The sequence below is a fragment of the Babylonia areolata genome, chromosome 1 (genome assembly GCF_041734735.1).
Source record: "Babylonia areolata isolate BAREFJ2019XMU chromosome 1, ASM4173473v1, whole genome shotgun sequence".
NCBI lineage: Eukaryota > Metazoa > Mollusca > Gastropoda > Neogastropoda > Buccinidae > Babylonia > Babylonia areolata.
In genome coordinates, this window is record NC_134876.1 from 9,533,131 (window position 1) to 9,545,906 (window position 12,776).

The 12,776-nt window shown below is 43.8% G+C and overlaps 1 protein-coding gene across 1 annotated transcript in view; it reads right to left on the bottom strand.

Moving 5' to 3' along the window:
• LOC143291131 (activin receptor type-1-like) overlaps positions 1-11,373 on the bottom strand; it is a 91,029-nt gene extending 79,656 nt beyond the window's left edge. Inside the window, exon 1 of the mRNA XM_076600793.1 lies at positions 11,300-11,373. Coding sequence (XP_076456908.1) covers positions 11,300-11,354 — 55 coding nt within the window. The 5' untranslated portion in view covers positions 11,355-11,373. The remainder of the gene's footprint in view (positions 1-11,299) is intronic.
• Positions 11,374-12,776: the final 1,403 nt, after the last annotated feature.

Consider the following 12,776-nt stretch of genomic DNA (forward strand, 5'->3'; position numbering starts at 1 on the left):
ACTGACTAAATGCCTACGTTGACCGAACTACGCCATTGGTCAGTTCCATGCTACACACACTTAGTAGCGGCTTACGACCATACTAGAGGCTCTTCCGTCCGAGCAATGCAACTGACTTTTTATTAATTTACTGGAAATCCTGGCATGCCTGTAAAATGTAGATCTACAATATGACTATTTCTGTTCATTGTTCATTCTGTCGTGCTGAAGCGCTGATTATGTAGAGGTTATATATATCCCACAAGTTATGATCGTCATCACACGATACAGGTTTAGATACTTGAGCAGTTCGGTCTCACTTGAGTTGATGAAGACCGTTGCCCGTTATTTTGTTATAAATAACATTGTCCACTCCAATACATTGCCCGTTATTTTGTTATAAATAACATTGTCCACTCCAATACATTGCCCGTTATTTTGTTATAAATACATTGTCCACTCCAATACATTGCCCGTTATTTTGTTATAAATAACATTGTCCACTCCAATACATTGTCCGTTATTTTGTTATAAATACATTGTCTACTCCAATACATTGCCCGTTATTTTGTTATAAATACATTGTCCACTCCAATACATTGCCCGTTATTTTGTTGTAAATACATTGTCCACTCCAATACATTGCCCGTTATTTTGTTATAAATACATTGTCTACTCCAATACATTGCCCGTTATTTTGTTATAAATACATTGTCCACTCCAATACATTGCCCGTTATTTTGTTGTTTGTTGATGTGTGTGTGTGTTGTGTGTGTGTGTGTGTGTTGTTTTGTTTTTTCATAATATCGGTAACGTACAACTTAGGACTGATCTTTTTCGTGATACAACTGCATGCGACTATAAACGGAATTCGACTGACACACGATGCGCCTTTCCGCGGGCAACATTCCTTCTTTTTTTTTTTTTTTTTTTTTTTTTAAATCTGATACGAGTGTGTCTTGGTTAACTGGGCCTTTAGGCAGCGGTGTTCAGTGGGGATCTGTTCCCCTTCAACATAGACCGGACGGGGCATATATTGCCTTTTCTGATGCCATCAATAACTGCGTAACATCGTTACAGACCAGATTTAATAAACTTCCTATCTGGACTGCAAGAGATATAGCTGCCATGTCCACTCCAGTGACAGCTCACATGAATCTACCGATACCAAACACCCTGACACAAATCAAACTGAACAAGGGAACTGATAGCTAGCTGTGGCGGTGGGATAGGAATCGAAATGGGGATCGACATGTGAGCAATGCACACAGGGCCATATGATTTGAGCTTCTGTGTTTTCCATCCTTATTGCAGTTAACTATGATCAAGAAAAATGAGAGAAAAAAAAAAGAAGAAGAAAAAGAATTGTGCAATAAAATATGCAGTCTGGTTTACATTGATTATGAAACAAATGCCCATACTGGTTTACATTATTTATGAAATACGTATCTTCTTTTTGTTCGCCCCCTCCCCAACCCCACACTTATATATATATATATATATATATATATATATATATATATATATATATTATACACATATATGTGTGTGTGTGTGTGTGTGTGTGTGTGTGTGTGTGTGTGTGTGTGTGTGTGTGTGTGTGTGTATTCAATAGCACCAGTCAGCTCAGCAGCGTTAATGTACATTTGTTTGTGCTCAGTAAGCTTAAACTTTCAAACAACCCTGCCAAATGTTGACCAGCTATTGCACAGAGGTAATATATTGAGCATGGGGTTTTGCACTGTGCACAAAAACGACTGAACTACGCATCAAGTGAGCAGAGTTCCTTGTTTTCGTGGGTTCCTCTGAACTTGGAAGTTTGTTACATTCGCTCACCTGTGAGTTGTTTCGTGACGAGGAATGTGAAGATGGACGGATACGAAAAGAAGCAATGCGGATGCTTTGAAATAGCAATTTCAGATTGTATTCGACAGGCGACTGACGGCCTCCGTTCTCCACACACACACACACACACACAACAAAAACAAACAAAAACATGTGCTACTGGGCTTGAGAAGGTGAACGAGCTTCATTGAATCTCTCCCCTCCCTCTCTCTCTCAAATGTATATTATATATATATATATATATATATATATATATATATATATATATATATATATACAGATATAAATTGATAGACAGACAGATAGATAGATACCGATAGGACCTGAACAGCATGCATTCATTCAGCGATACAGCGTGATGGATTTCGGTAACATAAGCAGCGCTGCTGAGAGGACGCACCCACAGCTTTATGTGTGTTTGGTCTAGACAATGGTGATTTTTTCCCCCGTCATCACGGAATCTCATCTTGCCTTGGGCAAGGCTGTAAAACGAAAACAGAGAAAGAAAAGTTCTATAAAAAATAATAATAATAATAATAAAAAATGATAATGATGTCAACGTAACAAATGAAATGAAATTATGGTGCTTAGAGCCTCGCCGACCACTAAGGCCATCTCATGGCTTTCGCCACGTTAATAACTACTACAAGGGTAAAAAAAAAAACAACAATTAAAACGATTCACCACTTCAAACTTTCCACTCAAAGTTTTAAAAAAAAACAAAAAAAACTTCCACAGTTTAAAACCTTCAAATCTGATTAAAAATGTTCACTTCTTTCAAAAAGTCCATGAGCGCCCACGGAGGGACATCACGAAACAAGGTCTTCAAAAAAACCGCTGTGTAATGTCTGTGTCTAACGTCATGCAGAGCCCAACAGTCAAGGAGCACGTGTTTCACGGTGAGAGGCTCATCACAGGGAATACATCGAGGGGGTCAACGTAAGTAACGTATCAGGAAAACAAATTAGGTTATATATAATTTCTATGCGAATTGCCTTCTTTTTGAAAAACCAAAGGCAAGTGAAAGGGTGCTTGTTAAACCGATTCTGTCTGAGCAGTTTTGCACCAGTGGACAAGCGAATATTGACAGGGGTTTCGGGAAGCGCTCTGCAAAACGGGACTACAAAGCAAGTAAGTGCAAAAGCACGAAAAATTGTTTGACATGCAGTTCTCTTCGTTACATGAAAACGAAAAAAATGCGCAAACATTCGCGCTTGTATGCGTGCGCGCGCATGTATGTGTGAGAAGATTAGAAAAATGGGGAAAATGAATACATACATACATACATACATACATATATATATATATATATATATATATATATAACACCATATTACTTCTTGATTATTATATGAGTGATGCAACGTTCCACACCACCTTTCTAAAATTATCCAAAATTGATTTAACTAACAGTTTTACATCGAAAAAAAAAATTCGAAGACAGAATTCTGAACAGCCTAAATCAGTAAATGGGATGCACAAACACAACCCACATACGCTATTAAAAAAAATATATAATAATAAAAAAAAAAAAGTCGCATGTTCAACGGATGGTGTACCCGCACCACTCTTCAAAACCATGCGAGGATGAATCTGAACGAATAAATAAACGCGAACATTGCGAACGACCATAAAGGCCACATAGCCCTTTACATTCAACTGTGAAGTGGGTTGCGAGCTTTTCATGTCGTATGTGAGGGGCTGGTGAACCAGCTCTTTGTCGAACTGAATTTCACCATGCATGCATGCAAGAAGCTTGCCTCCCGCGTGTACGTGCATGTGAGGACATAACTGGTGGACTGGTTTAAACATTTTTGTTTCCTTTTTATTCAATCTACTAAAACGATTTCCAATTCGGTTTTTTTTTGGACAACATTTAACATTTGAAATAAGGGTTTTTTTTCTTATTTTTGGGGGGGTGCTTGTTTTTTTTGTTTTTTTTTTTGTTTTTTTTTTACGAATATTTACAACAATTATGTATGTGGGTTGAGATAAAAGCGTGAGCGCGCGTGTGTGTGTGTATCTGTATGGTGTGAAATGGGAAGGAGAGTATTATGTATGTATATATATATATATATATATATGTGTGTGTGTGTGTGTGTGTGTGTGTGTGTGTGTGTGTGTGTGTGTGGAAGGAGTAAGGGTGTAGAACATAAGTACATGTATGTACGTGGGCACACGGAAATCGTGGTGCGGTTTGGTATTCATAAGAGTTCGATTGTATGCGTGTGCTCATGCACACACGTGTATATATATATATATATATATATATATATATATATATATATATATATATCTGTGTGTGTGTGTGTGTGTGTGTGTATGCCAGCACAATCTTGTGTGTATATTCATCACACACGTGCATGTATTTAAGCACTTGCTCGCGCGCCCACGCATTTGCCCAAAGGATTGAGACCAGAGGATAGAAAAGAAGAAAAGGGGAGGTGAGGGGGGGGGGGGGGGGGGGGGGGAAAAAAGACAGAGACCAAGTTACAGACACAGATCAATGTACCCGTGGGCAAACCCAACACCACGGACCGACTGACTGAATGAATGAACGAACGACAGCATGGAAATCCTGTAACCCATGATCACACAGAGGAAGGACCTTAACCAGAGGAAGGGGTGTAGTAGTGGTGGTGGTGGTGGTGAGGGGGGAAGGCGAGGGAGGAGGACCAGGGGGAGGAGGTGCGGGGGGCGGGGGGTAGGGGGGGGGGGGGGGTGGCGGCCCAACAATGGCCCAAACTCCACCCGCAAAGCCTCATCAAGCTCACAATTGCCTTCCCCGGCACAAAGTAAGGCTTTATACTTTCTCCTGAGGTGTCGGCGACTGTCAGTTCAACCTCTGTCGCGACAGAGTGGCGGCTCGAAGAGGGTGTGGGGTAAGGGAAGGGGGTGGGGGAGTGAAGGGTGCTGGAAAGCGAGCACACTCACACACACACACACCATACCATACTACTGCTCTGGGGGGGGGGGGGGGGGGGGGGGGGGGGTTCCTTGTTGCAAACCACGACGACGGGTCTGACGACAGCTACTTTACTACAAAAGATAGTACTCCGATCGAATGAGCTCATGATCGGCTTCACCTCGGAGGGGGAGTAGAAGGAGGTGTGCCAGAGACAGGCCGTGGCTGGGGTGGGTGGTGGGGGTGATGAGAGGCAAGCGAGGAATGGGGAGGGGGGGGGGGGGCAACGGGAACAGGGGGACAGTACAAGGGTGGATGGAATGCTGTGGCCAAGCGAGAATCCAGGCCGACACACCGCAACACCCCAGGTTACCAAAGTGCTACACAGTCCGGCAGACTAATGAGGGGAGGGGGTTGGGGTGGGGGGTCATTATCGATAGGGGTGGGGTAAGGGGTCGTTATCGATAGGGAGGGGGTAGGAGGGGGGGGGGGGTCATTATCGATAAAGGTCTCTGCCTCTCGGCTGTCTCGACTCCCTGGCTGCGTCTCTGTCCTCCTCTCCCCAACTTTCACACACACACACACACACTCTCTCTCTCTCTCTGTGTGTGTGTGTGTGTGTGCTTTCATCTGAATGACCTATTCCCCAACTCCCCATTGAAATGAACCTTATGTGTTTCTTCAAATAAAACATCATCATCATCTCTCTGCTTTCATACCAAACTTTTTAAGTTTGCCCTTCGGTTTTGTCTCTCTGTAAACCTTCAGTAAGAATATATCACAATGTACAGGCCGTCCCCCCCCCCCCCCACCCCCCCCCCCCACTTTTTTTTCTCAGAACATTCGCCCTTTTCTTTCTCCTCCAAGTCCAAGCATGCATAACATGTAAAGTTCTCTCCCCTCCGACCTTGTCTTAAAAATAGGTCAGCGCAGAAGGTGACTGCATTTGACAGTGATTAGGAATTCGAGATTCTTATCGCTTTTTTTTTTTTTTCTTTCTTTCTTTCTTTTTCTATTTTGTTTTTTAAACCTGGTGTGTCCCATAACATCTCTTCATGCGAACGCACCTGGGCAGTGAAAACTGAGCGCTATCTGTGCACGGATTATTGTCTGTGGAGAGAAGATTGTTACACACCTAAATCTGCTCTCCTTTCATTGGCCACTGAACGCCTTGCTTCAGCCAACAAGCGCCGTCGTCGCTTATCACGAAGTTGAACGGCCGGCCAACTGTTGATTCCGAGTTGAATTTCAGTCCTTCAAACGAGCCATGGAGACGCGTTGTATCGAGAAGATGATCGGTATGCTGTAAGGACAGGCCCGGCGCTTCCTTTTTTGAGGAAGTGTCTGGGTTTGTTCCAATGTACCTTTTATTTTACCTGTGTGCTAGCTGAATCGGTAGCGTAAGCAGCACTGACTTGAAGTTGTGTACCTTGTGAATGGAGAGAGTTACCACTCTTTACAATTTGTTCATTGTAATGATCATTCTTTTCCCCGTTTGCCTGCCAGGTTGTTTTTGTTGTTGTTGGTGGTGGTGGTGGTTTTGTTTTGTTTATTTTCCCCGTCTGTCTGCCTGTCAGCGTTCTCCTTTCCTAAAATAATTCTCTTTCCTTCTTTTTGTACATGTCTGGCATCCACCCCCCTCCCCTCGCTCCCCTCTCACACACACGCGCACTTTTTTTTTGTTTTGTGCAGGTCGCACACAGCCAAGCGGCGATCAAACAATTACACCAGGCATTGTTCGAGGTGAATCTCGCACCCTTGCGTTAATGGATCGACAGACAGCCTTCTCTCTCTCTCTCTCTCTCTCTCTCTCTCTCTTCTAAATGGTTCACACAGAAAATATTCACGGACCGCACGCGGCGATTTATAATCTACGCAAAATAGGGGACCGTTGCGTCCTTGAAAGCTCAACGCAACGGTGCCTTTTTCCTTTTTTTTTTTTTTTAGACAGATCGAACCCCTTTAAGGAACCCTGGTTTACCTGGAACTTATCGACCCCCTCCCCGCCTCCAGCCCTCGCGCGCCTCTGTCAACCCCTACCTCTCTCCACACACACACACACACACACACACACACACACACACACACACACACACACACACAGACACACACACAGACACACACACACACACACACACACACACACACACACACACACAAAGAACAGAGGCATGGGGTGGTGGAGGAAACGAAGAATATCAGGCCTGTATAAGAGAAAGACCGGCATTGTGACTTCCCCCCCCACCCCCCCACCCCCCCTCTGTCCGGTGGGTTTTTCCTAATAATTTCGGTGACTTACTTCAAAGTGACTTCTCTCTCGTGATAGCCACACATATCCCCTCACTTGCCTCACCTCTCTCTCTCCCTCTCTCTCTCTCTCTGTCTCTCAAACACAACTCGAACCTGACATTCAAAAGAAATGTAGAGCAAACAAGGAGCACAACAATGCGGTATTCGGTTTACAGAACTGAAAGGTCCTGCACGGGGGAGGAGAAGGGAAAGGAGAGGAGACGAGACGAAGCTGACAAATAATAACAAAGAAAGCAGATGGGAGGATGTGCGTGTGCGTTTGCGTGTGTGTGTGGGGTGTGTGTGTGTGCACGGTGTGTGTGTGCGTGTGTGTGTTGTGTGTGTGTGTGTGTGTGTGTGCACGTGTGTATGAAGGTAAACGGTATTATATGTATATAAGATTTTCACGGATAAAGAAAGGTGATTCTATTCCAGTGCGGAGGATGGAAGGCTTCCAGACATGTGCGGAGGAGACGGGAGTACACAGCTATAGTCCTGTGTGTGTGTGTGTGTGTGTGTGTGTGTGTGTGTGTGTGTGTGTGTGTGTGTGTATGTATATATATATATATATATATATATATATATATATATATATATATATCACAAAGTACAGAAGAATCCCAGAGAGGCAACCGACTCTGCCAAACACGTGGGGAACGTTATGTGGTCGATGTGGCCATTTCCTGAGCGACAGCCGGACCCAATTAGACCGGCACCGGCAGAGAGTCAGCAGATGTACCCTGTGAGCTAGCTCCTCCATGCCGCACATGCGTTGGTTGAACTTAAACCCAGCTAGAGCTCTACGTTACCGTTCTTACCCTCCTCACCCCCCCCCCCCCTACCCCAACCCCGGATCGTGTGCCCACCCCCATCCCCTTTCAGTTCACCAAGCGCAACCGTGGTTACCGCTATAGCACCCAATAGCTTGCATGCTATGCTCTCCTCCACCAGTTGACTCTCTCTCTCCCTTTCTCTCTCTCTTGTCTGTCTCTCCCTCTCTATGTGTCCTTTCCCCCTCACCCATTCACACACACCTCTCCCCTAACCACTGAAGACCTCCGTCTCTCAAAACGATCATTCTGCTGTATGCAACGCTTTAAAGTCTACATAAAGACAGGAGCTTCGGAAATAAGAATGGTAGTTCTTGCTGGCTCTCCTGCCTTTTTTATACCCCCCTCTCCCCAGCCTATTCTCTCTCTCTCTCTCTCTCTCTCTCTCTCTCTCTCTCTCGCGCGCGCGCGCGCGCGCCCTTGTTCTGGTTCCTTTCTTTTGTTTACATCTTCCACGTGTGAACTTCCATCGTACGGACGATGTGTGTGCTCGTATGCACTCCCTCAGTACCACCACTCACTCTACCTCCACCCCTACACATATAGAAGCCTAAGGCGCACGCTCACGCATTGGCATAGATATATAATATACATGAGCGAGCACGCACACACACATGCTCGCGTGTAAAATGTTAAAACCACTAGAGGAGTAGCGGGAAGGCAATAGAGGGACCGAAGGAGGGAGTCTGTGAAAGGTGTGTTTTTTTCTTTACAATGTGCACTCCAGCAGTTCACACACACACACACACACACACACACACACTTTTAAACGACATCGACAAACTTTGTGGTTTCACGTGCAGAGAACGAGTTCACTTCATATTTACCGCCACCCCTACCCCCAAGCCCACTCCTCCCAATTCTTCCCCCACTCTCACACACAAAAGGGTTTCGAGTGCATGATTTTATTTTTCATTGTCTGATAAATCTGTTAAGCTACTGGGTCAATCAGGCTTCAATAAATACAGACGCACGTGTTCGTTAATGTTGTTTACACACTACTGTATGCAGCCATTTCAAAGTTTTGGGGTTGTTTGTTTGTTGTTTGATTCTTAAACTAGAAAAATAACAAAAATCATGATAAATAACTAACTAATGGAACGAGATACCCTTACAAACCTAGTAATGATGTAAAGAGATGTTGGCTAAATGGCTACTGATCCACATTTCTTCCCCTCCCCACCTCTGTGTGACTGGCGGAGTGTAACGTCCACGCCTCGTTGTGAATACTAGTTACTACTCAGTCCGTCATGAGGGTATTGTGTGGATATTGCCCGCTAAAACGGATAAAAACTGAACCATAAAATATATAGAGAAAGAACGATGATAATACCATTCATGAGGATAGATACGAGTGTATATATATATATGTGTATATATATATATATATATATATATATATATATATATATACATATGTGTGTGTGTGTATGAATGAACAGACAGATGCATAAATACTAAATTCAGCCATGGGCAGAAGCACTGACAAATACGCCCGTGTAAAAAAACAAAAACAGAAAAAAGGCAGATTAAAATGTTAATGCAAACAGACGCTTTTTGATATGAAAACGGAAAAATAATATCTAAACGAGTTTATAAACGTTCAACCTGAAAGTCCAACACAACACGGACTGTGAAGAGCGTGATTACAAATCAGAACAGATTTATACAGAGACGTGATCAATACAGAGAGAGACTGATGTTGAACATCCGTCACACACAACCTATTCAATTATTGTTTCTTTGGAAGTGTAAAACTGTTACGAAACTGACTTATGCAGAAATTAGTTTTAACTCGCTCCCTATCCTCATTCATTTCTGATCTTCTTCAATAAAGACAGCTTCTTTTCTCAGTTCAGATATCAAAACATTAAACACCTTGTGACATATTTACCTGGCCATCTGACGAAGAAAAGAAGAGAAAAACACTTTGAAACTTAAAAGTCAAACGACATTTGTTTTCAGTTGAATAGTTTGCCGTTCGCGTGATCATCGCCTGCCAGTGCAGACCGTAGAGGCCATCTCACGTTCAGGTGCTGACCATCGTTTAAAAAAAAAAAGTAACTCATAATTAACATTGTGATGCTTGACTTTTGATAGTTACTTCACGGTTTTATTGCCCTGAATTGTGACATAGTGAAATCAAGGTATACTAACCAGTTTACATTTAACAAACAGAACAAGTTAGAAATTGAAGTTTTAAACGTAAAATACATTTTTTTTTATATTACCGTTAAAGTGTGACTGAAAATGTAATCACGATAAAATTAAAAACTCGACGGCACTGCATTCAAAAATGAAAAGATGTCCGAAACTTGAAGGAGATAGTTTGCATTTAACTACTTCAAATGTGACTGAAGGTGAAACCACAGTGAACTTAAAAGGAGACTGAATTTCTGTGACAAACTGAAACGACACGCGATACCCACCAAAATAAAACTTGAGGACAAAAGAAAAGGGAGGCCAAGCCAGTTTATCGTCGCACTACATGCAATACGCACGCCTGTACAGCCTTCATAAAAATCCCTCACCTACGCAGTTTGTCTGCAGGTAGATTTTATGGTCTGCCGAGTTCAGTGACAAAGCTACTTAGGGCACGGGGTCTGCTCCCCGAGGAACAGTTTTCTTAGGGATCACCCACATGCCCTTCTATCATGGGCATCCGTTGTCGTCCAACCCATTATTGAGTCGGGGACAAAGCTGGGCTTGACTAACGCTTGAACGACCTGTCACACAAAGCGTTCTTGGTGACACTTTTCTCAGCCCCAACTCCCACTACTACAGTCTCAGCTGACACCCCTGCATTCGCTTTTGTCCTGTCAACGTTTGCGTTCATTCGCCTTTTCCCTTCTTTCAACGCTGATCCTCTACAGGATCCACTACATCCTTTTTTTGTTCAGCTCATGTAGACATTGGTCCAATTATTCCCGATCCCCAAACATTACTCTTTCAATTTTCTTCTCATACCCCCCAAAGCACACATACACGCATTTCGTCTGGGAAGCATTTCGTCTGGGGGGTTAATTTGAGGTGTTGACTCAGTCACGTCTTTCGCTCTTCCTTTCTCTTCGTGATGTTTCCTACATAAAATCCCAGTGGAAGATGAAGTTGCAAATGGTTTTTCACCCCTGCCTCCCCCTCAGAAACATGAGATCTGAGTCTGATTTATGAGCAGAGTGTGACAACTGCATGTTGTGGCAAGCGTGCGTCGAATGTAAACACACAGTCACTCACGCACGCACACCGACTCCACTGTTTTGGCTGTTGGATAGACAGGCAAGGGGGTGTTCTCTTTAGCTGCACTCCCTTCCTCAGTGGCGCCGATCAGACTTCTCGCCGATGAGGGATCAACCACACTGTGTACGATCAATTAAAACCCACTCGCTGACAGATCAATCCTCCATGCTACCCCCATGCACAAGTCAAGGGAGAAAACGAAGTAGGAACTTACCTGTACACAGAAAAATCCCAGCTAGAAACCACCACAACACAACCGTCCGCGCCATGGTGCCGCCATCAATGACCTCTCGCACGCACTCCACACACACGCACGGTTTGTTGGCTCTTGGCTCGCACTGTGACCTCATTCATATTCATGAGGGGAGCCCCCGCGCGCCGCGCGAACTTGACAGGCGAGACGGGGATTGGAAGAGAGTTGTCAACGAGTGGAAACAGCTCTGTCAGCGCGGACCAGCTGTTCCAATGAGCACTCAGGTGTGGAAAGTGATTGTTCCCTGCTCGCGGTCTCGCCTCAACACCTGCGCACACAGATTTGACAGCAGGGGGTGCCAAAAAAACTCAGGGTGAAGGGGGGTACACGTGTTCAGGAGCGGTGTGCTGAGAAAAGAGACTTTTCTCTTTCGGCCACAGCCATCAAAGTATGCACCGCGGCGAAGACCTCTTCTCTGCCACACGGCACTCACTATGGAGCACTCCTCCGCAGGGTCTGTCCCGTTAGGTAATTACTTATGAGTGGGTGGGGCTTTCATTCAACAATTTGCATGTCGGCGATAATGGGAAATAGAAGACCCAAACAACACCTGATCAATTCATTTACACTTTTGAGTTCTCTTGTTCGATGAGAGGCTTTATGGCTATTCGATGTGGCTGACGCGTATCACCGTCTTCAGTGTCACCGCTATTGAAACATTAATTATGAATTGCTACATTATCGACGCAGTGATTATTCACCAGTTTCGTGGAACCATGTATCATTCATCTGATTTTTCCGCATATATGACACAATACACTCATTTTTAACGTCAGAAAACCATGCTAATGTTTTCGGTAAAACTAATATCGACCACTGTTTCTACCGATATCAGTTGTCTCGTTCATAAAACTTTCGACCAAACAGAATGTAAGTATTTCAACAAGTAAACAGCCTCGCCCATCTTTTGAGAATTCGTGTGTTCATTTGATAATTATGTTGACAGGGTGTTCACTAAAAATGATGCAAAGCTAACACTAAATATGGAAGCTATATCTGTACAATATGATTTTCAAAAAACACATTAAGTTTTGGCTATCAACCAATCAGTAGAAAGGTCAGAATAACCCACTATGAAAGATGGAATACGCGCTGACTTGTGTGTATCAGATTGTACAATGTTTCTGTATCAACAGTCCTCCATTTAGGAATTGGACACATGGACATGAAGACGAGATGTAGGTATACTGTTGAGGAAGTTAGGAAATGCCACAGTGCTTTAAAATATCGGCTTTAAAATTAAGGAGGAAGGTGGCAGAATGGTTAAGACGCTCAGCTGCCAATACAGAGAGTCCGTGAGGGTGTGGGTTCGAATCCCGCTCTCGCCCTTTCTCCTACGTTTGACTGGAAAATCAAACTGAGCGTCTAGTCTTTCGGATGAGACGATAAACCGAGGTCCCGTGTGCAGCACGCACTTGGCGCACTGAAAAAGAACCCA